The 26,685-nt window shown below is 38.8% G+C and overlaps 1 protein-coding gene across 1 annotated transcript in view; it reads right to left on the bottom strand.

The window, feature by feature from the left end:
• nptnb (neuroplastin b) overlaps positions 1 to 26,685 on the bottom strand; it is a 63,498-nt gene that overhangs the window by 21,249 nt on the left and 15,564 nt on the right. Inside the window, exons 5-7 of the mRNA XM_077194689.1 lie at positions 20,666 to 21,013; positions 15,105 to 15,282; positions 13,215 to 13,309 (exon numbers count right to left, since the gene is read on the bottom strand). Of these exons, the coding sequence (XP_077050804.1) occupies positions 13,215 to 13,309; positions 15,105 to 15,282; positions 20,666 to 21,013 (621 nt within the window). The remainder of the gene's footprint in view (positions 1 to 13,214; positions 13,310 to 15,104; positions 15,283 to 20,665; positions 21,014 to 26,685) is intronic.

Here is a 26,685-nt window from a genome sequence, read left to right as displayed (position 1 = left end):
ACTTGATAAAAAAAAAAACATTTCAGCGCTGGAACGCCTCTTATTTAACAAATGAACAAAATGAATGCTCTGAGTTAACTGGAGATGTTTTTATTTATTTGTATTGGTACATTCGTGCCGCGAGATGTTTCAAAAGTGGTGGTGGTATTTTATTTTTTTTGATCTGACGTAGTCGGTTCCTCAACTACATCAGATTCAGATTCAGATTATTTTATTTAATGCCATGTCAGCATTCAAAGCTATTTTCATGGCAAAAATTCAATTATAAAAATACAAATATCATATAAATACAATAAAACAAAACAAGAAGTCATTTTATACAATATATATTTTTAAATATGATAAAATATGATGATATGATAAAAATATGACATATGATAAAAAAATCCAAAAACTTTTCAGGCATAATCTCATTAAATATGTCCTTTAATGAAGTAACTTCATAAAAGAGCATTCTGCTCAACTACATCAGACGTTCATAATAATAACAGAAAAAAACTTGCCATAGTTTTGTCCTTTTATCAGTAGCCAGTTTTGGTGTAACAAGTTGTACATTTAGTTGCCAATTAGTAAATGTAGTGGGTGTATTAAGAGGCTACAATTTCCAAATATGCCTAAGTGTAACTTGATCCCCTCCCATTAGGCTGATCTGATGTGTGTTGGTCCGCCTGACGCCTCTTTGTTTGGAATAATTTAATGTTACTCTGCCTTATTTGGGAAAGCTGGCCTACAGTAGCCTTAAGACATCTCATTTTCTAAATACAATTAAATAAACACATTTATAAATATGGTGCAAACTCTGCTAGATTATAGATAAAAGATTCCCCTTCCCCTGCCATTCTGTGTACGGCAATCGGCAGATCATGATTTTGGTGATCGGTAATCGGTGTTCGGCCCCAAAAATGCTGATCGGAGCATCTCTAATTTTCTGTTTATGTTATAGCCCAGGTGAAAAATATGTGTTAAAAATGTACTTGAGTATACATACTCAAGTATAGTTTTTATACATTTAATAGTATTTACCCTAAACATACTCATGTCTGCTGGCCTGATATACGATGGTAATAATCTGTACAATATTGTGAGCACAGAGTATATCGTTAGCGAACGTATATATCTAAGTTATAAGCTAACACTGGTCTCTCACCAAGACACCTCTCCTGTTCTCCAATGGTTCTCCTCACACCACAACTCAATTTGTCTCTCCTGTTCTCTTGGCAGCATAGCAGGCTCATAATTGTACGGCTGTGGTCCGTCATACGAGTAAGTATTTCCTCAGAGTCCGAAATGTCATTGGGATCCATTGTTTTCCTGTTGTATGAATCGACCGCTCTGCCGCCCGTTACGTCACGCCCGCCACGCCCATTTTCAGACGCGGAAGTAAAATTTTCTCACAAAAACGTATCCAGAAGCTTCTGTAGCGTATTTATAAGTATATTTTAAAGAAAATATAGTTCCTACATTATTTTTCTATACATTGAAAATGTTGGGTCCTCTAACCTGCAATATGCCCTTTAAAATTGACTGAAATCTACTGTTAGTTATGAGAATATAATAAGAATCAGACTTAACAGAAAAATGGAAAATGTATACCATTTAAATACTCCTAAAACAGCGTTTTATATATATATAGCAACATTTTATTATGTGCTAGAAATGACTTTTAATTACACAATAATAATAATTATAATTAATATATGTAATAGTGTATATAATTAATATTTTGCTAAATATAATTGTTTAATAGAAATAATGACTTATTTTTAATTAAAGGTAAAATGCGACCTGCATATTTGACAAAAAAAAAATATATATATATATATATATATTATGCTTAAAGAGAATGAAGCCCTTTTTTGTATTGCGACATTATTTTCATGACAAACACATTTTCCCCCAAATTCACATTATCTTCAAAACCTCCACTAGTGATGAGCAGCGGAAGAGTGTGATCAATGCCGGAAGAGATCGGGAACATGTCGGATACTGATAGCTGTTATACGCTGCTATTTGTGGAGTGTCTCGTTTGCCTTGAACGGAAAGAGCTTGTGTAACCCAAACCGAATATAATCGTGACAGATGGAAAATATACAGTAGGATCTGGAGAGGAATTCATGCAGGGTAATGTATGGACTCACGCTCACGACAGATGGATCCTTCCCTAATAATGCGGACTAAATATAAACACGTAAAGGTGCAGGCTGGGTTTTACTGCACCTGACATGATTTAATTCCATTAGGCCGATCTCTGATCACTGTGCGCAAACATCACATTATATTCCTATTTAAAAAGACTTCAGAGCGTAAACCTTGAAGCATGCATACTCTGTGCAGATTATGAAAGTGGACAGTCAACTTCTGCCATTAGAAACACTGGGAGTGAATCCAGAGCCTTAATCCCAACCCAACCCAGCATGCAAAACGCCATCTGTTGCCTCAGAAAAGATACAGAGAGAGAGAGAGCCAATGAGAGAGAGAGAGAGATAATGAGAGAGAGAGAGCAAGAGAGAGAGCCAATATGAGAGAGAGAGAGTGACATATAGAGAGAGAGCCAATGAGAGAGAGAGAGAGAGAGAGACATAGAGAAGGAAAAAGCATGAGAAAGAGACATAGAGAGTGAGAGACAGAGAGAGAGAGAGAGAGAGAGAGAGAGAGAGCGAGCGAGCCAATGAGGGAGTGAGAGAGTCAGAAAGAGACATAGAGAGTGAGAGAGAGAGAGAGAGATAGAGAAGGAGAAAGCATGAGAAAGAGACATAGAGAGTGAGAGACAGAGAGAGAGAGAGAGAGAGAGCAAGAGAGCGAGCCAATGAGGGAGTGAGAGAGTCAGAAAGAGAGAGAGCGAGAGAGAGCCAATGAGAGAGAGAGTCAGAGATCGAGAGAGAGCAAACGAGAGAGAGAGAAAGAGAGACATTTTTGACAGCAATGGACTATCCAAAAGTGTGAACATAAATTATATATTTGATCATTTGGCAACTTTATCTAATCTCAAATCCTCTAAGAAAAACCATAAAACCAAACAAGAGAAAGAAAAATGGTTTGATTTAGAATGTAAAACAATAAGGAAAAAATTAAGTCAAGTCAAGTCATCCTCATTTATATAGCGCTTTTAACAATGTAGATTGTTCCAAAGCAGCTTTACAGAGATAAACATATAATTTAAGGTAACGGAGATTGGTTTGGTTAAGACAATAATCAAAAAACAAAAACACAAAATGTACTCGGTTACTAACGTAACCTCGGTTCTCTCTAGAGAGGGAACGAGTACTGCGTAATATCTTACGCTACGGGGAAAACCTCTTTTCCATGAGATATTGAAATGGTAAATGGACTGCATTTATATAGCGCTTTCGCAGACCGAATGGCCACCAAAGCGCTTTACATATTTGCCTCACATTCACCCATTCATACACACATTCATACACCGACGGCGGTGTCAGCCATGCAAGGCGCCACCCAGCTCGTGGGAGCAGTTGGGGTTAGGTGTCTTGCTCATGGACACCTCGACACTTGGTCAGGTGGAACCGGGGATTGAACCACCAACCTTTCGGTTTGTAGACAACCTACATGAACCACTGAGCCATGCAGACATAGGCAAGATGGCTCTCGCGCCTATTGGCTGCCCTGCGGAAACAGCAGCAGCCTATCGAGAGAGGCCTTGCGCGACACCATATCCAATGGGGGCATTTCGCGCTCATTTCGTCACATACCGCCAGAAAGGGCGTGGCCTCGTCCTATAAATATAGCACGATTAGGCTGATACAACTGGTTTTCATCGCTGAAGCGAACCAGAGCTGTTGTATGCACTGCAGGATACGGAGTACTCGTTCCCTCTCTAGAGAGAACCAAGGTTACGTTAGTAACCGAGTACGTTCTCTTACGAGAGTATCTCTCGTACTGCGTAATATCTTACGCTATGGGGAACACACTATAACACGCCGTGCTTACTGGGATCCAACACCAAAGTCCCAAGGGCAGTAGCCCGGGGCACGTATAGTGCACAATCACCATAGACTCACAGAGAGTCGGAGAAGAGAGGCTGCAAGAGAGGTGGAGGCGTCCGTGGACACCACCTTCACACTCAAGGGAGTCCCCAGACTCACACCTGACTGATACCAGGCGGTTATTTTTCAAGGTTCCAAAGCTGAAACGCACTTTAGATCAACCGGCAGGCCTTTGTATTGGTATGCCTGGCCCTCGAAGGCGAATCTCAAGAAATGCCTGTGACGTGACGCTATTTGTATTTGGAAATAGGCGTCTCTCAGATCTATTGACATAAACCAGTCCTCCTGGCGAACTTGCGCGAGGATTTTCCTGGTTGTAATCATTCTGAACTGGCGTTTCGCGAGCGCTTTGTTCAGCTGTCGCAGATCTAGAATGGGTCTGAGACCCCCGTCTTTTTTCGGTACCAGAAAATATCTGCTCTATAGACCCCCTTCGCTCTGAGCCTAAGATAAAGGTTCTATAGCCCCTTTGCTCAGTAGTTTCGCTATCTCGGCTCAAAGTAGATGAGATACTTCGTTTTTTACCGTCTTTTCGACTCGCGCCGTGCAACGGCGGGGGCGTTGAAGGAACTGCAGCGAAAAGCCTCTTTTTATAGTATTCAGCACCCATTCTGATTCCCCGGGAAGCTTCGCCCACGCATCTGCGTGAATAGACAGAGGTAGAATGAAATCTGGGCTCTGGCCGTGGTATAACGGCGGCCGTAGAGCTCCAGTGTGCTGAGAAATAAACACTGTGTTTGCAGTGTGCAAGGCGGGGGGCGTGTGCGCTGATCACAGCAGGCAGCTTCTCTCTGACAGGTTGTGGAGAGAGGGACCCCCGTGGGGTTCGGCATGTCTGTGAGGGAATAAGGGCGCGGGACAGCGGGCACACTCACTGCACTGAGAACACTGTCGGCTCGCGCCGACTGAATGTGTGTTGGTTTCGTTTTTACAGAAACTGTGGGACATGCTTTGTGTAGTGTTTGTGGGCACTGTGTCGTGGGCACTTTCACTACATTTATTGCACAATCGACATGAGTCGATTTTATTTGTGCTAGCCCTGTATTGTGGCGGGTTGTGTCTGCGTGTGGGAATGGGCACTGAGACGTGGGCATTCTTACAACACTCATAACACCATCGGCTGTGGCCGGAACACCAGAAAATACACTCTTTATTGGATTTATCTGGGTAGCCGTAAAAACGGCTTTTGTGTGCAGGCAAGCGGGCTGTGGAACCGGCTTGATTACTGCAAAGTACTCAAGGCTGGGACAGTCGCATTGTTTGGAACTGAACGAGCGAGAAGTTTCGGTGAAAATCCGTCCGCAGTGGGATTTGAACACCATCGCTTTCCTAGGGAGGGTAGGAAGGCTTTGAGACCTCGGGCTTGATTTCAATTCTCGGCAAGGGCCGAGGGGGGCGGCGTCCAGCAGAGCGAGAGCGCGGTCTTTGGTCTCGGGCCTGGCGGCGCTGAGAAGCGGCGGCGGCGGGTGGTGTAGGCTGCGGCTGTGAGCCCCAGGCAGACGGCTGTTTCGAGCGGCCTGCTGCGGAACTAGAGCGCTTCGGCAGGAAGTGCTTCATAGCCTGTGATGTCTTCTGCACCTCGACGAATCTGTCCGTGAAATCCTTGACGGCAGATCCGAAAAGGCCATCAGTGGAGATGGGCGAGTCCTCAGAGTCACCATAGACATCAGCTCGCATTGAGGGCATCCGCCGTCAGTGAGCGCGAGAGCCGCATGATCTTCACCCAGGCAGGAAACGCAGATCACATGGCGGTCCCCGTCGCTGAGTTGGGCTCGGCACGAGCCACAGGAAGAAGGCATCTTGAAAAAGACGCTAGCTCTTTTAGGAGTTATAGAGAAGTGTGAGTTGCAACGGCGAACAAACACTCTCAGCAGAGGTAAAGGATATATACGCCGGAAAGCGTAGCAGGTACGGCGACTGAAGGCGGCGAGGTGAGGCCAGCGGCTTCAGGTTCAAGGGCTCGTCCCGCAGAAGGCTTGTGTCGACGGCGCTGCGTCTCACTCTGGATCCAGCGATGTGTGAGCTAAACTGAAGAGATGAAAATCAGTTGTATCAGCCTAATCGAGCTATATTTATAGGACAAGGCCACGTCTTTCTGGCGGGACGTGACGAAATGAGCGCGAAATGCCCCCATTGGATATGGTGTCGCGCAGGGCCTCTCTCGATAGGCTGCTGCTGTTGCCGCAGGGCAGCCAATAGGCGCGAGAGCCGTCTTGTCGTCATGTCTGCATGCTGCCGCACAGCTTTTTACATTAATTCAAAATTAAGGATAATTTTTGGCTTCAATATCAAAAACAAAAAGAGATTTTCCCCATAGCGTAAGATATTACGCAGTACGAGAGATACTCTCGTAAGAGAACCAAACAATGCAGATTTGCTCCATCAATATTTTGAGGAACTTAAACAGTATAAAAATACATTCAAATGCAAAATCAGCTAAAAAATTCTGGGGACAACTGGAATTCCCTGAATCAAAAAACAGCCTTTGAACAACTTTATAGTGAAATAAAAATCAACCCAGAACAAACACAAATATATGAAATAATGATTAATATGGAACATACAATTGGTACCGAACCCCGTCACAGAAAATGAACTGATTGATAAAATCCAGGCCCAAAAAATCAAAAAAGCAATTGAACAAAATCCTCAACGGAACGCTGAAGAACACAGACTCAGACTGGCTTTGCTAAAACTGTTCATCTTGAGCTCTATCCAGACATGACTAGTGTAACATGGAGAGGAGGAGTACAGTAATAATCACCAGAGCTTCTCGTGACTTTAGTCCCGTCCGAATGTGCATCTCAGTGATCCTTACATGCAGGGAAGTGTGTGTATGCATGCAGGGAAGTGTGTGTATGCTTGCAGGGAAGTGTGTGTATGCATGCAGGAGTGTGTGTATGCATGCAGGGAAGTGTGTGTATGCATGCAGGGAAGTGTGTTTATGCATGCAGGGAAGTGTGTGTATGCATGCAGAGAAGTGTGTTTATGCATGCAGGGAAGTGTGTCTATGCATGCAGGGAAGTGTGTGTATGCATGCAGGGAAATGTGTGTATGCATGCAGGGAAGTGTGTGTACGCATGCAGGGAAGTGTGTGTACGCATGCAGGGAAGTGTGTGTATGCTTGCAGGGAAGTGTGTGTATGCATGCAGGGAAGTGTGTGTATGCATGCAGGGAAGTGTGTGTATACAGTGAAAAAGTGAAAGTGACACGTGATGGCCAAGTATGGTAACCCATACTTGGAATTTGACCTCTGAATTTAACCCATCCAAATAAGTGCACACACATTAGGAGCAGAGTAGTGAGTAGTGAACACACACACACTGCAAACGTGGATACACACACCCGGAGCAGCGGGCAGCCTTGAGTGGCGCCCGGGGAGCGATTGGGGGTTAGGTGCCTTGCTCAAGGACACCTCAGTCATATTCCTGCCGGTACTGGAATTGAACCAGCAACCTTTGGGTCACCAGTCCAACTCTGCTACCATTAGGCCATGACTGCCCCACATGCATGCAGGGAAGTGTGTGTATGCTTGCAGGGAAGTGTGTATGCATGCAGGGAAGTGTGTGTATGCTTGGAGGGAAGTGTGTGTATGCTTGCAGGGAAGTGTTTGTATGCTTGCAGGGAAGTGTGTGTATGCTTGCAGGGAAGTGTGTGTGTGCATGCAGGGAAGTGTGTGTATGCTTGCAGGGAAGTGTGTGTATGCTTGCAGGGAAGTGTGTGTATGCTTGCAGGGAAGTGTGTGTATGCTTGCAGGGAAGTGTGTGTATGCTTGCAGGGAAGTGTGTGTATGCAGGCAGGGAAGTGTGTGTATGCATGCAGGGAAGTGTGTGTATGCATGCAGGGAAGTGTGTTTGTGTGTATGCATGCAGGGAAGTCAGTGTGTGTGTTTGCATGCAGGGGAGTGTGTGTATGCATGCAGGGAACTGTGTGTATGCATGCAGGGAAGTGTGTGTATGCATGCAGGGAAGTGTGTTTATGCATGTACTGTATTTTCACAGTCCAGTGTCCAGTTTCACTGTGATATGCATAATTGTTATGTTATAATTAAATGTATAATCTAATTGTTGAAAAAGAAGAAGTTTTATTTATATAGCCCCTTTCCAGAAGCTCAAGGTCGCTTTACATTGTACATACAATACATTTAGACACCCATATATTACAGTCACATTGGATACATACAATCACATTATCCAAAAAGCATGTTAAAAAGATATGTTTTAACTGGGTCTTGAAAGTAGCCACAGAAGAGGTATTGCGTAGTGTAAGAGGTAGCGAATTCCATAATTGAGGAGCATTAGTACTGAAAGACCTTCCTCCTACAGTAGACAACCGGAATGAGGGACGGACAGTAAACCAAGTTCAGCTGATCTGAGAGACCGTGTAGGACGGTAAGGGTGGAGTATGTCAGACAAATATTGTGGAGCAAGACCATTTAATGCTTTGAACGTTAGAAGCAGTACCTTAAAGTGGATACGTGATGCCACAGGTAGCCAGTGAAGTTCATAAAGCAGAGGAGTAATGTGTGCAGAACGCCTAGTAGAGGTGAGGACTCTCGCTGCAGAGTTTTGAACATACTGTAATCTTGCAATACGTTTTTGGGAAGACCAAGAAATAAGCCATTGCAATAGTCAAGGCGTGATGTGATTAATGCATTAATTAAGGTTTCAGCATCAGCTAAGGTGAGAGAAGATCGTAAGCGAGCAATACTGCGAAGATGGAAAAAAGAGTTTTTCACAAGAGAAGAAATAAAAATACATTAGGACTTGATTCAGTTGTTTAGTGAGATTTTGTGTATTGCTATATTAAAGTCCCCCTGTGGTGATGTTTATATGTCTATGTGGTGTTTTTAATATGCATAAGTTAACACTATTGCTGAGTATTTTGTCCTTAAAACTGCCTTCAGTTGTGTTCTAGACGCTGGGTCAAATCCGTGGCAAAACTCAAGAGTTACACATTCAGATGAGGCACGAAACTTCTTTTAGCGTTCGGTAAGTGTCTATTACCAACACAATCCAATCTGAAGTTAATTAATACATCGTTCGACCGGACAGAACTGTTTTATACAGTATATATAGGTTGTTTGCGCACATGATATCAGGAAGAATGTAATAAACACATGACGACAGGAGTGACGGCGATGCGCAAATCGAGTTACTCTCACATTCCTGCTGGTTTTACTGAGATCTCTAATCCCGTGCAAATTGGCCATTCATATTACAGACAGACACACACACACACACACACACACACACACACACACACACACACACACACACACAGACAGACACACACACACACACACAGAGACACACAAACAGACATACACACACAGACAGACAGACAGACACACACACACACACAGAGACACACACACAGACACACAGACAGACACACACACACACACACACAGAAACAGAGACACACACAGACACAGAGACACACACACACACACACACACACACACACACAAAGAGACACACACACAGACAGACAAACACACACACACACACACATCAACAAGAAACACACACAGACACAGAGACACACAGACAGACACACACACACACACACACACACACAGAAATAGAGACACACACACACACACACACACACACACACACACACAGACACAGAGACACAGACAGACACACACACACACACAGAGACACACACACAGACAGACACACACACACACACACATACAGAAACAGAGACACACACACAGACAGACACACACACACACACACAGAAACAGAGACACACACACACAGAGACACACACACACACACACACACAGAGACACACAGACACACACACTCAGACGTTGGCTGTTGTTATGTATGTTTTGTGTGTTTATGTATGTGGCCTTGGTGTTTTTTGTTGTATCAGTTACCTGTAAGTATTTGATTGCATAATAAAAACAAATTATAATAATAAAATAAAATAAATATTACTGACGTCATGTGGTAGTAACATTACTCCGTCCACCCGTGTAAAGTTAATCCCGTCCGATACAGTATATATATATATATACATAGGGCCTTGGTTGTGAGTGTTGGTCATTTCCCAGACACCTGGAATAGAGAAACTCATAACGCCAATCTTCAAAAGTGGAGACAAATTGGATCCAAACAATTTCAGAGAGTGTGTGTGTGTGTGTGTGTGTGTGTGTGTGTGTAGTATCAGAGGAAGATGTCCTGCACTATCACCAACACAAGACTCGCTCACTTTCGTACTCAACACAATGTCCGGAGCTAAAGTCAGATTGGATTCTTACCAAACAACAGTAGACCATATCTTCACACTACAAACCCTGATCGATAAATACATCAACCAAAACAAAACCAAAATATTTTATATGCTCTGTAGATTTACAGGCCTTTGACTCAATTTGGCACCAAAGTTGAGGCAAAATGTGTTATAGTCATGAAAATAATACAAAAATCAATAAAATAGCTCACATTTAAACACAATATATTTTCATAATTATCATATAGAGAAGAAGAAATTAGACATTATAAAATATTCACCGAAATACTTGAATACCTGAACAGCATTAATTGAGGGATTTAAAGCGGACTGATATCAAGAAGCTCATCAGGCGTCTTGTAGCTCCAGTTGGGAATGTTAGGAGACACAAATAGGACAGGGACAATCCGTCAGGATGAGGGATCGTGTGTTTCTGTCATCTAACAGACCGCGGGCCAAAGCCAGAGTGACATCACTGCGTTACGTAACCAGGCAACGGTTAAAGTGAGGGACGGTCTGAGCATGCTCAGTGCGCGTGACGGCGTGTCACAACTAATTGGCTTAACAGGGAGGAACACACAGGCGATCAGACTCGGGTCTCGGGGGACGCTGGAGCAGAACACACACTTCATATGCATGCAAACATTATCTGTGCTTATCTATATAATACACTGTCTGCAATATTAGCAGAAACTCCGAATGAGGGAAATGTCTGGATCGATTATATTTTACCACAAAATATAAATTAGTATAATAATGCAATAATTTAAACTTATTTACATTCAAATTCTAAAGTAAAATTTTGAGAATAAAAGGCATAGTATTACAGTTTTTACTGTAAATAAATAAAATGTAAATAACATTTTTGTAATACGCTAAAAACAAAAGGATTTATTTGTCAGGTACTAATATATGCTTATTTAAATTAAAAGAAAATTACAGTATTACAGTTTTTACTGTTATATTAATAATAAATAAATAGATCTATTTTTTATAATATGCAAAAAAAAAAAGGGTACTTGTAAGGAAATAATTTATGCTTATTTAAATTGAAATGTTATAAATAAAAATCATATATATCTTTAGTAATGTGTATAATTATATATCAGGTATTTATTTAAATTAAAATGTAATTTTTTTATAGTATTACAGTTTTATTTATTTACAGTTTTTATTTATTTAATATAAATAAAATAAATAAATCTCGTTTTTGTAATATGCAAAAATATTTTTATTGTGTATTTTATTGTATATTTCTGGAATATTGTCAGGAACTAATTTAATGCTTATTTAAACTAAAATTACAAATTTAAATGTTATAAATAAAAATTGTATATATATATATATATATATATATATATATATATGAGATTTATAAATAAAATCTCTGGTAAAGTGCAAATAAACTATGGTATAATTACATCTTAGGTACTAGGTAATATAAAATTACGTGAAATAATAAGAAACACCAGTGAGAATCATAAAAACATTTCCATGAGTCATTTTTTCTTTCCTCTTTTGAGTCGTACAGTCTGAAATATACAGTCTTATGAAGGCCTGAAGATTAGGGGTGTCACGATTCTCCAAATCCTCGATTCGATTACATTTTCGATTCTAAGGTCACGGTTCGATTCGATTCTCGATTTTTACTTTTTTTTTTTTTTAAGCACAGGTTGCTGTTGCTCCTAAAAAGCTGACATCATCGCAATGTCACACATCTCTGTTATTATCAGTGAAGCTGACTGCACAATGAATCTTTCATAATATATAGCCTGCACTTTGTTTGTTATAATTAGAGGATTTGCCAGCTTACAGAATTCAGCACTGAACAAAAAGTCAGTTTTGAGCGGTGAGTAGAGTCTTAAATGGTCTTAAATCTTAAATGCTTCTGATTGGCCATTGCGTTCAAGAAATCAACACATATGTCTGTGATTGGCTAAATCGCTCAACGCTGCAAACATGTTATAAATAGAAACTCTGGCCTGTAAATCGTTTCTATTTTGTTTTAGTTGTTCTTGTTGCTTTTCTGCAACAGATAAATAAAAATGTGTATTAGTTTTTATATGTTTTATTCATAGATATTTCTAGTTTGCGGGAGTCCCGCGAATCGTTTTATTCTCCCGCACACACAGAGTGAGTGCATTACCGCCCGCGCTCGGCCATCAAATCTAGTCCCGCGCCGCACTCTATTGCGTTTGGAGTGCACGTCTATAGATCAAGAGGCCGGCCCGAGGATAGTGACGGGAAATATCGGCCCGGGTTGGGCCAAGTTCGGGCTCTGGCATAGAATCTAAGTCAGAGGACTCACAGCCTTTCAACACGTGCGTTTTTTTCCCGCGCCGTGATGAGTCGATCATGAACGATCCATCCATTGCCTCGGTCACGCGACAAATGAACAAAAGACTCGGAAGGTCAAGCAATTATTAATGTTCCCTATAAATTATTTTTGACTGCATTATAATGATTTCTTAATTCAGAATATTATCAATATTGCGTAGGTGGATGTGTTCGGGGAATTTGCCAGTTAAAAGTATAACATTTAAAGCCCCTGAAATGACTAGAAAAAAGATTAGTTAATTTTGATTCGAGATTGAACAATAGAGTCAGTAAAACGATCCGAACTTTCCATCACGGGCGCGACATGGGGGCGTGGCAGCATCGACGATTCCATTTTTTATTTCGATTTTTGAGATTGTGAATTAATTTCGATTGATTTCGATTTAAAATCGAAATCGTGACACCCTTACTGAAGATGATTGACAGCTCGAGTGTCGCACTAACCAGAGCCTCAGTGAGGATTCAGGAGCAGAACTGTTGCTGTTCTCTCAACGGAGTTTATTTTAAGGTGAAGAGAGGCTAATTACAACTCCAAACAATAGCTAATTATAACACGGGTTAGGTCTCTACTGGATGACAACAGCGTTTCGATGGTGTTAATGAGTTTTTGACAAGATTTCTTACCTTTGACCTCGATGGAAGCGTTGGCATTTGGAGCCGATTTAAAGGTGTAAACGCACATGTATTCCCCAGAATCATCTGCCCTTGGTTTACTTAACCTACAAAACAAGAAACAAAATCACTGCCAGCTCAAAAGTAGAACATCTCTTTAAAAAAAAAAAAAAACTCTTAAAGGCACAGTTCACAAAACTAGAAAAGCCTTTATTTTCTCCCCCTCATGTCACTTGTATGCTGTTCTTCTTCATGCATCAAGCTTGCATTGATTGCACTATATTTCAAGTCTCCGAAAGATGTGTGAGGCACGTTTACATGTATGCACTTGGCAGATACGTACTTTTACATTGCATTCAACGTACACATTACATCAGATCAGTTCATGCATTGCATTCCCTGGGAATCGAACCCATGACCGTACCTTTGCATCATTTAATCCTTACTCACAAATAATCTTCCAGAAGCTCTGAAATCTTACGTGCATTCATATTAAAAAACATTTAGAAAACGCCACTGATCCTAGGTTAGAGAATGGAGAAAGATTTCAGGCAAATAGCTTAAATTTATCACATGACTTCAGAAAACTTGAAATAAAACTCTTCTTGCATTATACCTTGTCACTATTCGTGTATATAAAATTGCAACAGAAATTAACAGCATACAGGGTTTGTAATGACATGAAAGCATTTTTGTGCGCGCTATTGCTCTAGGAGCCGATATTAATCATGGAGATATATTGCATTATTAATCACCAGACTGAACTCTATTACGAGGATGTTTTCAGGTGGAGACGTGTTTTGTTGGACTGGATTACGCAGAGCTAGAGCTCCCGGCGCAGAGCTGTCGATTCAGGAGTGAAGCGTCTCTACTGAGTCTGTGACATGAGTCTGACAGCAGATCGCCGTTCGCCACATCACTCGCTCGGATGAGACATGTTGCTAAAGAGATTCTGTGCGCCAACATCATCCTGACTGTCCTCAGAGTATCCTGAGACGCTACACTGAAAAACTCGTATATTACAGACTCCACGGGCGCATGAGATGCCTGGGTGAATCTGACGCGTTACGGCTCACCCCGAAGACAAAAGAGAGAAATTGACAAATTATTAAAACCTTTTTTTATCAAAATAAATAAGCACATAAATAAATATTTAGTTTGAATAGAACCATTAATACTGTAATACAAAAAATGTGTCATATTTCACCCCAGAATGAAATGGAAAAAAAATGTATATATTTTATATCATAATTATATATTACATGTAAATTATATTTCATGTATAACTGATGAAAGGTTTTTATCCACTTCAAATGTTGACTACTGTATATATATATATATATATATTTTAATGCTTTAAAAAAATTATTTAAAAAATATGTATATATATATATATTTAATGTTTTAATATATTAAAATTATCTTAGATGAATAAATTACATCGATATATATAAATATATATTGTTTTTTAATTTATTCAAAAAATATTTATATTAATGTAATTTATTAAATAGATATATTTATTTTTTAATGTTTTAATATATTAAAATTATATTACATGAATAAATTACATTAATAACTATACATATATATATATATAAATTACATTAATATGTTTGTTTTCTATTAGATTTTAAGTGAAGTACGACACATTTTCATGCGACTCGTCCACCTGTCAGCCAGATGTATTTGAAGCACTAATCAGTGCACTAGATTTCATATTTAAATGCTAAACTACTGGAAACCCTTAATCTATCAATTTAAGCATGTTTCCTGTGTTTTTTTATAATCTGAGGGATGAAATGATTAGTCTGTGTGACTGACAGCATGCCACAGATGCAGGAGAGACACACTCAGTCGGAAAACCCAAAGCAAAAAGCACATTTTCCAATGAAATCTCACTTGAACAGTGTGTGTCTGTGCTGGGTCTTTGTGTTGGCGATCTCCTGTCCGTTCTTCATCCAGAAGCTTTCCTGGTGTGTGCTGTGCGAGTTCGTGAGGTTACACTGAAGGATGATGGGTAATTCCTGCCCGCCTTTAGGCTGTAAAATCTCCTGATCGGAAGCATTGATTCGTGGCTCTGAAACCAAGACAGAGTTCTGGACAGTTAGAGAATAAAACATTACAAACTTAGTGGACATTCGTGTTTCCTTGAGACCTTTCTGGACGTGTATCTGTGGGGAACACATGTATAGTATAGTATATACTATATATACTACAGGCTAAAATAACGAAAATCACACTTTTTATGGTCAAACTCAGAAAGTGTCTGTTAGTAAATCTGGCCCTATTAATAATGTGATGCATATTAATATGCATATGTGTCGGTCATGCATAAAATAAACGGGTAAGATGTCAAATCTGCCGTCACTCCCTCAGCCGCTGTAGTAGAAACAGCAGCGGGAACTAGTTTCTTGTAATTCAATGCCGAAATAAACGCAAAGTATAGTGTTACTAATGTACATGCAATTCTAAAAAAATATATATATATAAAAAACGTTGAAAAATGTACAATGTTAATAACTGTAGCAAAAGTCTGGGACTACAGGCTCAAATAAGAAAATATCACTACTTTTTATGGTCAAACTTTTTCATCTAAATGTACGGGCTTTAATCGGACGAGAAAGTGTGTGTTGAGTTGAGCAGGTGTGTTTCGAGCAGCTCCACCGTAGCAAACTCAGCGTCCAGAAGGAAAATAATCACCCAGCGATTGGGTTGTACAGTAAAACCTCTAGATATCATTCCCACTGGGGGAGGAGCTTCGGATGAGCCAATTAGCATTCCTCACACCTTCTCCTGCAGTTTGCCTCATCCGAGGGGAACGTTACTGCTAGTTCTCTCTCTCTCGGCCACACACACACACACACACACTAATATCAGTGTGGAGATCCTGTCGAAGGTCATCTGGAGGACACCTGCTAAGAGGAAAGAGTTTAATGGTCAATCACTGGATTTCATTTCCTGCTCACAATCCTCAGCCAAAACGACAAGAAATCGATTTTTCAGCCAGGAAGAAACTGTGAAGAGAAGTTTTGAGGGTGAAAATATGAACACGCTAAAGCCTCTACACACACAAGCACGCTGAAACCTATAAAGCTAGACAAGACCATCGCAAACCTCCTGACAAACTATACATTCTTACACGCAGCGCTTCAGCATGTATAGCCTGTTATATGCATGTGATGATGCCGTATCACATGTATATAATATGAAAACACTGACTCTCAGTAATGACAGAATATGAAGCTTGTTTTGCATTTGTCATGATTCAGCAAGTGATAACCATGCTCATTTAATCACTCTGACTCGCTGTACGTTTGAGGATCTGAATATAATGTCATTACTGAATCACAAGCAAACAGTAAATGTAAAGAAGGCACAAGGTCATTCTCCGGCAGTTTTATAACAGATGGCCCATCCAGATAATCTTGTGATTTTTTTGTTTTTCTCAAGGTATTAAGATAAGGAATTGCCGTGTAACTGAAATGACCCCTTGTGTCTTCCTCCTGGTCCCATCCACCCTTTTCCAAGGACAAAAATACACGGATAAAACCCGGCATGACTTCAAAGCGCCGATAGGCATTACGCTCCGCACTCGATGTCGGGCTTTGAAGTGAATAAAACCACCCACGCAGTGCAACTAAAAACTGACAAACAGACTAAATGAATTAAAATAAAGAACAGAAACAAAATGTTAAGCAGAAACGGGAAGCAATGATGGAAGGAGTGAGGAGGAGGAGGAGAGGCAGACGGAGAGAGAGAGGGATTTGTCTGGGTTTGTGGTCGTCCACAACAAGAGGCTCAAGGGCATTAGGAGAGGACGGGGACTCAGAGACTCAATTCAGTGGGAATCCTCAAAGTCTGCCAAAGGAAAGGGTGACATTCGGACACACCGGGGTCAAGCCAGAGGAATCGATACAATACAGTCTCAAATGAACATGTTTTGTTTTATTTTTTGTCTGTTGTAGGGCTGGGCGGCATGAGCAAATTCACAATTTTGTTATATTTTTCACTCCAAACATGTTTTATCAAATCAAATCAAATCTTATTTATAAAGCACATTTAAAATCAACCTTGGTTGGCCAAAGTGCTGTACATGAAATAAAAACAGAAAAGGCAAAAATTAATAGAAAAATTTAGACAAGAAACGCAGTAGAATTGCAAAGAATTGAAAGCACAAGAGAAAATATGAGTTTTATGTATCATGTGCTAATGACTATTTTGGGATGATCCGGAGATTTAAATACTTTGTAAATCAAAGGTGCTTCATGTCATTTGATTCGTTCCCCTTTTTATATGAAGAACACAAACCAAAAGATCAGATAACATTCATAACAAAAAAATAAGTAAATTTCATAAAACAGAAATTGCACTATAAATATGAGTGAATGTGCATATCATAAAATCTAAAAATTAACATAATATGGGGTTTTGTTTTATTTTTCGTTTGTAGTACGGCTGGGCGGTGTGAGCACATTCACAATTTTGTTATAGATATTTTGGTAACACTTTATTTCACAGTGTTCTTGTTACATATGTTACATGTACTTACCGTAGTAATAACAGTAAATAATGTATAATTACATGCAACTAACCCTCAACCAAACCCTAATCCTATCCTAACCTTATAGTAAGGACATGTAGTTGCTTAATATTACTCAGTACTTCAATATATAATTACACTGTAACAATGACACCTTAAAATAAAGTGTAAATGATATTTTTCTCTCCAAATATGCTTTATGCATTACATTATCATGTGCTAATGACTATCTTGGGATGATCCGGAGATTTAAATACTTTGTAAATCAAAGGTGCTTCATGTCATTTGATTCTTTCCCCTTTTTATATGTAGAACACAAACCAAAAGATCAGATAACATTCATAACAAAAAAATAAGTAAATTTCATAAAACAGAAATTGCACTATAAATATGAGTGAATGTGCATATCATAAAATAGCCGAAATACACCAGGGTTGTGCAAAATTTTGAAATAAAGAAGTGACTCACTTTCAGTTCAAGAGTGTTTTAACTGAACCACCAAATAATACCAGGATTTGATTTAAGTGCATTCATTTTCTCGATTGGGAAATTTATTTTTAACAATAACCTTTAAAAATTTAAACCCAGGCTCACTGTGATCTACAAGCTTGTTAATCGATGGTATTTGATTCCATTGAAGCTGTCAGCCTGCATTATTTCAGCTTATTTTTAAAATAATCATGTTAAACAGTTGAATTTCTGGTGAAAAACTACATTACCCATGATGCTGTGCAGTCAATTTCTCCAATCAGAGAATCAAAACAAGCTATTTAGCTCCGCCCACTTCCACACTGCGAATGAAGAAATGAGCCGATCTCGCTTTGCTCTCACAAAACCTAAATCAGTAGTTTTTATAATTCTACATAATTTTTAGTTTGATTATACTGTTCGCAATGCTTCATGGGATTGTAGTTGTTTCCTCACTAAAGCGGTTTAGTACACCATCTTGTATTTTTGTCTGATTTTCAAAAACTTTTTTGCTTCGCTTTTATCAAAAACACAAAGTTGACAAAAATTATAATTTCTATAATGCAATGCAATTCAATTTTCAGTTTGCCACCTCAATTCAAATTCAGGAATTGAATCAGATTTTAAAAAGCATGGTTAAGCAATTCAGTTCTGAAAGATGCAAAACCTCGATAATTAAACACATGTAATGCACATCAGCTCTGGATTCACATGGTTGCAGTTTCACTAATTCACTCCCGTTAAAATCAAACCACTACACTGGAAATGTAAGCAGAATAAACAAACATTACACCACAGGCATCCACCTTATTTTTAACGTAAGAGCCGGATATGCATCTTGAATGTACAAGGCTTCCAGTTAAGTTCATTATGTTGCTTGATATTGCAAACTGAAATATGTTTATTATCACGATCATTAAACAGTTTGAGCATTACTGCACTTATACTCTTCTGGTTATTCACACATAAAGGCTAATCAATCGAAGTCTCGCACATTCACAGACAACAGAGGTTATGCGTGTGACGTCACCGTCGGCACCGAGTGGCAAGACGTTTTCAGCGTGAATGTTGCGAAAAAATGCACATCCAAACCGGGAAAGAGCTTTGAGATTGAGATTGACCGTATTAATAGATTTGACAAGAAATCTGAGGTGTATTTTTTACAGACTGATGAAAGCTACAGAACAGAGAAGCAAATAATCGCTGTAATTCACAGAAACAACTGGAGAACGATGGATTTGCAGTTTTAATTTTGTGTCAGTATGCTGAATTTCGGGGTAAAATCATACACTATATATTGTATTGTTATATATTGTATTGACAACTCATCAATTAAAATATTTACCATCGTATATTCTGGATAATTGAACGTTTTAAATAAACACTAGCTGAATGATATGATATATATATAACATTGATATGAGTGATCACCCGGATTTAGACCTATATTGTATTTATATAAAGCGTTCACAGGCAAATTTGCTTTATGTATTTCACTGTGCGTCAAAATCAGGCACATATAAATGTCAGGAAACACGATTCCTGCTGCATGTTAATATCCACGATCAATGGATCTGTGGTAAGTTGTAAGAAACACTATATCGAGAGTTTAAACTTATAATCGTTTATTATCGATTATAATAATAATCGATAATAATTCAGGGTGTCTACAGGTATAAACAAGTTAAATTTAAGACTTTTTAATGCCACTTTGAATGAAATTTAAGACCAAACCTCTGATTGAAATACACATTATATTACATGCGTATATGTAATATTTAATGTTTAATTTAAGTAATTGAAGTAATTTAATATGAACTACTTGTTTATCGAACTAAAATCAATGTAACATTTGCAATTGTGAGAATATTCAGCAAAATAGCCCCTGTCATGTTACTTAACTATATAAAACTCAACATTTTTTATTTTTTACCTCAGTATGTTTCTTCTGTGTTTTGTTCTGTTATGCTCATTTGTTTTGATTTCTCACTATAAAATCTCTCACAGAGACAGTCTCAACAGAAATACATTATCATTATCAATCGCTGTTTATGTAATGAAATCAGAATCATTCTCGCGATTCGATGCTTCACTGGTTATTTGACGCAGAAATTTTAGCGGTAATGTCACCAAAAATATTTAAGACGTATATCGAATCTGAATTTAAGACATTTTAATACTTTTTAAGGCCTTTTATTAGGAAAACTTTAAGACGTTTTAAGGATCCTGCTATTAAATCCAGTCTTTTCTTTTGCCACTCAGTCCGGCTGAGGAGGGTGTTTTCCAGTGGGAAAGTGACATCAATGCATATCCTCTATAGCTTACTTCTGTTTAACAAAATAAGGTGGATAAACGGGAGAGCAAAATCACGCCGCCCAGCCCTAAACCAGCTTATCTGGAGAGATGGTGGTGTTTCAGCATCTCTAGCTACTACAGCACACAGATAACTCACTCTGCAACACGGATATGGTGGCTTGCGTTCGGATCCAGCTGATGGCCGGGTTCTGGCGTAGGTCGTTGCGTCGCGGGTCGTTGCTGGCCCGACACTCGTAGATCCCGGCGTCCTCCAGCGTGAGGCGAGAGATGGCCAGAACGCTCACGCCGTTGCTCCCGTACGCCGTGTTGATGGACACCCGGCGCTTACGGGCCCCGTCCCAAAGCTGTTTGAAGGAGTCGGCCCTGTTAATATCAGCATACCACCACTGGATCTCCGGCACCGGGCTCCCGACCACGTCACAGTACAGCTCAAACGCGTCTCCCGTGAGCTTGATCTCCGACATCGGAGACTTCACAAACCCAGCTGGAGGGAAAGTGTGCAGGAAAACAGGGAAAGAGGGATGTGCGAGAGAAAACCAAAGCGTCGGATCAGTTGGAGAACACAAAAGAAGTATGATCCAAATGCAAATCATGAAGAAACAAGCCATAAATCAGAGATGAGTGGAAAACAGTTGTAGAAGAGAGAATAACAGGTTAATGGACGCTTGGATGCTCTTCATTTTACATCATAATATAATATGACCTTCAAGGCTCGAAAGTACATCTGAGTGAAGGGATAGTTCAGCCAGGAACACAAATTTGGCCATCATTTGCTCACTGCATGCTCTAATGGCACACACAAATAAATGTTAAAGAATAACAGCATACACTGTAAAAAATTATCGGGATTTTAACGGTAAAAGACTGTAAAAATGCTACAGTGAAAAACTGTTAATTGGTTAACAGAAAGTTTCCTTAGTATATACGGTAAATAACTCTGATAGATCTAATGGTACATTTAATCTAATTTTACTGTAAAATACAGTTTTTGAAAGTGAAAAAGACCACTCATTGCATAATTTACAGTGAAAAAACATAAATTGACATTCCCACAATTCCCTGCATGACACTTCACATTTGATGTATTTTTGTTGAAATAACAGTTTCTTCATAGTTTTCTTTTTAATCAGTTATGTACATTAGGGTTTTATGTTACACTTAATGTTGTTAAATTAATGTTTATTGCATTTTTAAAATGTCATGTGTGCTACCATGATGGTGTTTAATGTTTGTGTGAAGGACCATGTGCAGCTTCTATAATATATATTAGTATTAACTTTCATGTTGACGTGGAGCTTTGATTGATCATGTGACTCTAATCACTGCTGTGATTGGTGGTTGTCAGTGTATTACAATGGTACAAAACAGAAATTAATACTTCAATAGGTCAGTAAATTAACACTATACCAGATAATGAAATACGGTATATTACTGTAAATTTTAAGTTAAGTTTGTAAAACCAATAATGTTGCTACCGTATTTTTGACGATAAAGTTCTGGCAACCATGAGTAAATGATGGGAAAATACTTTTTCCTTTTAAAACTCATTCTCAAACATGTTTACATGAAGACTTCTTCACTATTTCTACACACACACTTTACAAATGATTGTTGGAGTATGTTTTTACAAGAATATTTTATTGCAGTTTTTCTACTTCAAAATTTCAATTGTGTTACTCGCCATAATTGTAACACTTTACAATAAGGTCCCATTAGTTAACAGTGGTAAATGCATTAACTAACAATGTGCAAGACGTGTATTTAACGATATAGTTAAATAATGTTAATAAATGGACCCTTACTGTAAAGACTATCTTTAGCCAAACAATAACTTTATCCTAGAGCTGTGGTAAAGCCTAAACAATCTGTTACGGTAATTTCTGTTATCTCTGTAAACTAAAGCTGCTTTAAAACAATCCATACTGTTAAAAGCGCTTTATAAATGAAGGAGACCTGACTTGTAAAGTGTTACCAAAAATATTGCTTTTTTCCAGTGTACAGGAATGTACGTATTAAACTGAAGCTCTATCCGTTTTACAACTATCTTATACATGTCAGGCAAGAAGAGAAAAACATTTGCACATAAAGGAATATATGAAGTTCTGAACGGGGCGTTTTGCTTCACATCGGCAGGATCATTTACTGTCCTTCTTTAAACGCTCAAGGAAACGCCTTTCACACATCTTTCATGCCATTTTTCACTGTCTCTTAGTACGGTAGAAAATATAGCATGAATAAATACCGTAGTGCACGATATTGAAGAAAAGTGCGATAACTCATTAAATAATGCGATATGCGATACGATAATGCTTAAAGTGTGTAAAATAAACTTAAAGTACCTATTATATAATCTACATACGTGTTTCACTTTCTTTTTTTGACAAGAAAACATCCCTACAACTTCTGAAAGTGAACATCAACATTTTTAATCCATAAGTAACTAACGCGCTAGTTTTCATACAAAATAAATATGTAACATAATTGGGTACTTTAGTTATTATTAACGCAGTAACGTAACACATGCAGACTACGTTCCTCAACACTGAGAATGAATAAATAAACGCCTGTTTCTCCAGACTCGCATTTATCAGTAATCCACAAATCACAGAACTTTCATTATCACTAAACCATAGCGATTTAAATTTTATTTAGATTTATTGTTCAGCATTACTTAAGCATTTTATAATTTGCATGGCTGAATGATGTTTTCCTCTTATCTGAGTGACCATGAATGACGGAGTATTTTAAGATAATCCATGCGATTGCGATCACTCCCGTGTGATAATCGAATCCAGATTAAGTTAACTCAATACAATATTTCAACTTTCCACATCCCCCCCAGCCCGTTTACCTTCAGGAGTCAGAAGTGCTGTGACGACTGTACTGTCCTCGCTTATGAACTCAGTCAGACGTGGAAGGGGTATCGCGCGGGATTCTTTATTCCTGCTGATTTTCAGTCTCTGTTTAATGATAGGTCTTACGCATCTGTCAATCATACCCGCTTGCTATTTGGGGAATGAACCCAGCGCTATGATTGGACAAACTCTTCTTCTTTTGCTGTTGCTTGATTTGAGGACTGCGCGTCACCAGGTTTTTGCGTAGTTTATGGCTCGTTTCCACTGAGCGGTACGGTACGGTACAGTGCAATACGGTTCGGGTCGGTAAACCATGATCCGGCTAGCGTTTCCACCGGCAACAGTACCCTTACTTGATAGGCATGGTGTTTGCCGGAAAGAAGCGATCGACGTCATTTTCGCGCGAAGAAGAAAGCGACAAAGTAAACACCAAAGGATGACATACAGCCTCTTGTTCTTGCTTCTCGGCATGTTTGTCACAAGAAACAAGCGCCGGCATTAGGCGTTTCTCAATACCAAGTAGCCTACGCAAAGTCCGACTCAGGAAAATGACTCCAGAGGACGCGAGTCCAGTAATTCTGCTAATGGAACAGCGCGTTCTTGAAAGCGCCACTCAGCTCGCTCTACTAATCCGGTTATCTCCGTATGTACATTTAAGCCAACAACAAAACGAAATATGTTATAAAACACCACTCTGCTTCTTTTCGATTTCATTTAAATACATTTTAAACATTATAAGCACACAAATGTAGTTTAGGCAACGCATAGCCTATCGATTAGGCTATATTCACTGAATGTATGCGGTAGCCTATATATTTATAACAAAACTAAATATAAAACACAACCCTGCCTCTTTTCATTTAAGTTTAAAAATATTAAACATATTCCAGGCAATATGTGCATTGGTACAAATGTTACAATAAACAACATTACAGATGATCTTGTAATAAAATGAAAAATGACAAAACTCAACCCTATGTCTTTTTGTTAAATTTCAGTTTTATCAATAAAAGCCATTATAAAAGTATAAGTAAAAGGTACAAAAAGCTATACAGTAAAGCTTTCATAACATAAAGCAAACAATTCAGTCAAATATACAAATTCAGCGGTCAAATATATATGAAACTTCACTTAGCCTTCTGCCAAAACTATTGGCCAGGGAACGAATTATAGATTCACGAGACCAAAGATCGCCTGTTAGGTCTATACAAGACGAATTATATCTCATGTTTAACCCCTACAGAGACGTCAGAGTCAGCGACAAACATCAGAACGACTAGCCGAGGAAAGACTGTTCCAGGCGGGGAACATGAGCGCCGATCTCAGTCAAATTATCATAAATCTATAAATAAACCACAGATTTGAGCTTTAAAAAACTACATTCTTGCCTGAAAAACTCTTAAAACTGCATTTCGTGACACAATAACAGTAGTATTATATTTCAACTGTATATTAAAAAATGGCGCTTCTAATGCCCTTGTAGCACGCGCAAGTGACGATACTCTGTCAACCAATCAATGTTCTGCAGTGAGTCTAGCTCCTCCCTTTAGGACCCTTCCACTGTGCTAGGTACCCCAACGGAAGGGTACCCAAAAAGTGGTACGGTACGGTTCGGCTTTTTGGTACCATTCACAACTTTTGACAGTGGAAACGCAAATAATTGCGTACCGTACCGAACTGTACCGCACCGTACCGCTCAGTGGAACTGCTCGTACTGCTCGAGCCGTTAGAGTGACAAATCGTACCAGCGTACTTTGAGGTCAAAATGCGTATCCCCTACGCAAAATGCGTACAGGTTGGCAGGTCTGCATCAGTGTTTTACAGTCGCATAAGAAGTGTTATTTTAACATCAGTGTAAACTACAGGGTTCAGGGTTTCAGCTTATCCTGCATTAGGATTATTTAACAACAGAAACTGAATAATCAAATGTAAAAATAAAACACTACTTACTTTTCACTCTATGAATTAAATATATACTGATTCTTATTAAAGCTACAAAAGTTAAAAGCCGTTGCGATACATACATTTGCGATATTTCGATATATTGTGCAGCCCTAGTAGTTATCAAGAGTAAAATCTTTTACTTTAAGATCATTTTTCGTTTTCAAGTTCAATAATGATTTTCATAAGCAGCATTTCTATCTTCACTCATATGTTTTCCAGTAAAGTGTCCCTATTATGCTTTTTTGAATATTACCTTTCATAATAAAGCTGATTGTGAATGTAAAAGGTTTGCAAAGTTCGGCTAAACAAATAAAGTTATTGCCTCCAAAAATAGAGAAGTGATTCTGAAACGAGTTTTCAGTAATTCCAATTTCACTTCCTGTTACAAACCTACAAAACAATCTAACTATTAGCATAATGCCAGCCTGTGGTGTTGATTGGCTGAACAGCGTCTCTTAGCTCCGCCCTCAAACACTGTAGTGTACCTGAGACTGGAAGAGTTTGGTTCGTGTTGTTCGTGTCGAGAAAACGCTGTTTTCAAAGCAAATCCACTTTGATGCTCTTCAAAAGGACGAGGACTCGCACTGGAGTTGATACCGTATAAAAGATGCCATCATTATCATGTGTTTCATTGTGTATCAAGTGCTGAGGAAGAGCTCAGATTCAGATATGATGATGTGCGTTTAGTTTCCAATACACGCTGTAAGCAGTCGACCAATCACAATAATCTGGGCTTTCTGACCAATCAGAGCAGAGCAGCTTTTTAAAAGGCGGGGTTTAGAGAGACTGAATCTTCGATCGAACAGTTTCAGACACTGTGAGAAAAGAGATAGTGCTGCAATTACAGTAAATTATGAGACAATGTGTGTTTTATGACCTTGGACGCATGTAAACTCCAAAACAACATTAGAAACCTTTAAAATAGCATCATGAACAAGAAACACTTAAAAAAACAAGAATTTACTTGAGAAGCAAAATAAAAAATACAGATGTTATGTAGAATAAATGCATTCATTTTAAGATATTTTTTCATTTACAAGTTTTGCCAATTGAAATTTTATTCTAAAAATGCTATACATCTCCACAAAAAATGTGGATATTTTTACCACCATTTTCATTGTCTTTACCGATATATTTCCAGCAAAAACATATAAAAAAAGAAAAAACTTGTAAAAAAGAATTTACTTAAGAAGCAATAATTTACACAACATTGCTTCTTAAGCTTTTTTTTTTTTTTGATGTTTGTACTGGAAAATATATCGGTAAAGACAAAAATGGTCTCTTGCTTTTAGAGAATACACCTTTTGAATTGTATTAGAAGTTTTGACTTTTACCTGTTTTTCTTCTCACCTCTTTA

The sequence above is a fragment of the Siphateles boraxobius genome, unplaced genomic scaffold (assembly GCF_051911475.1).
Source record: "Siphateles boraxobius isolate OS27281-9 unplaced genomic scaffold, OSU_SipBor_1 32, whole genome shotgun sequence".
Classification (NCBI taxonomy): domain Eukaryota; kingdom Metazoa; phylum Chordata; class Actinopteri; order Cypriniformes; family Leuciscidae; genus Siphateles; species Siphateles boraxobius.
Note: the sequence above shows the minus strand (reverse complement) of the source record. Positions and strands in the feature narration are given on the sequence as shown.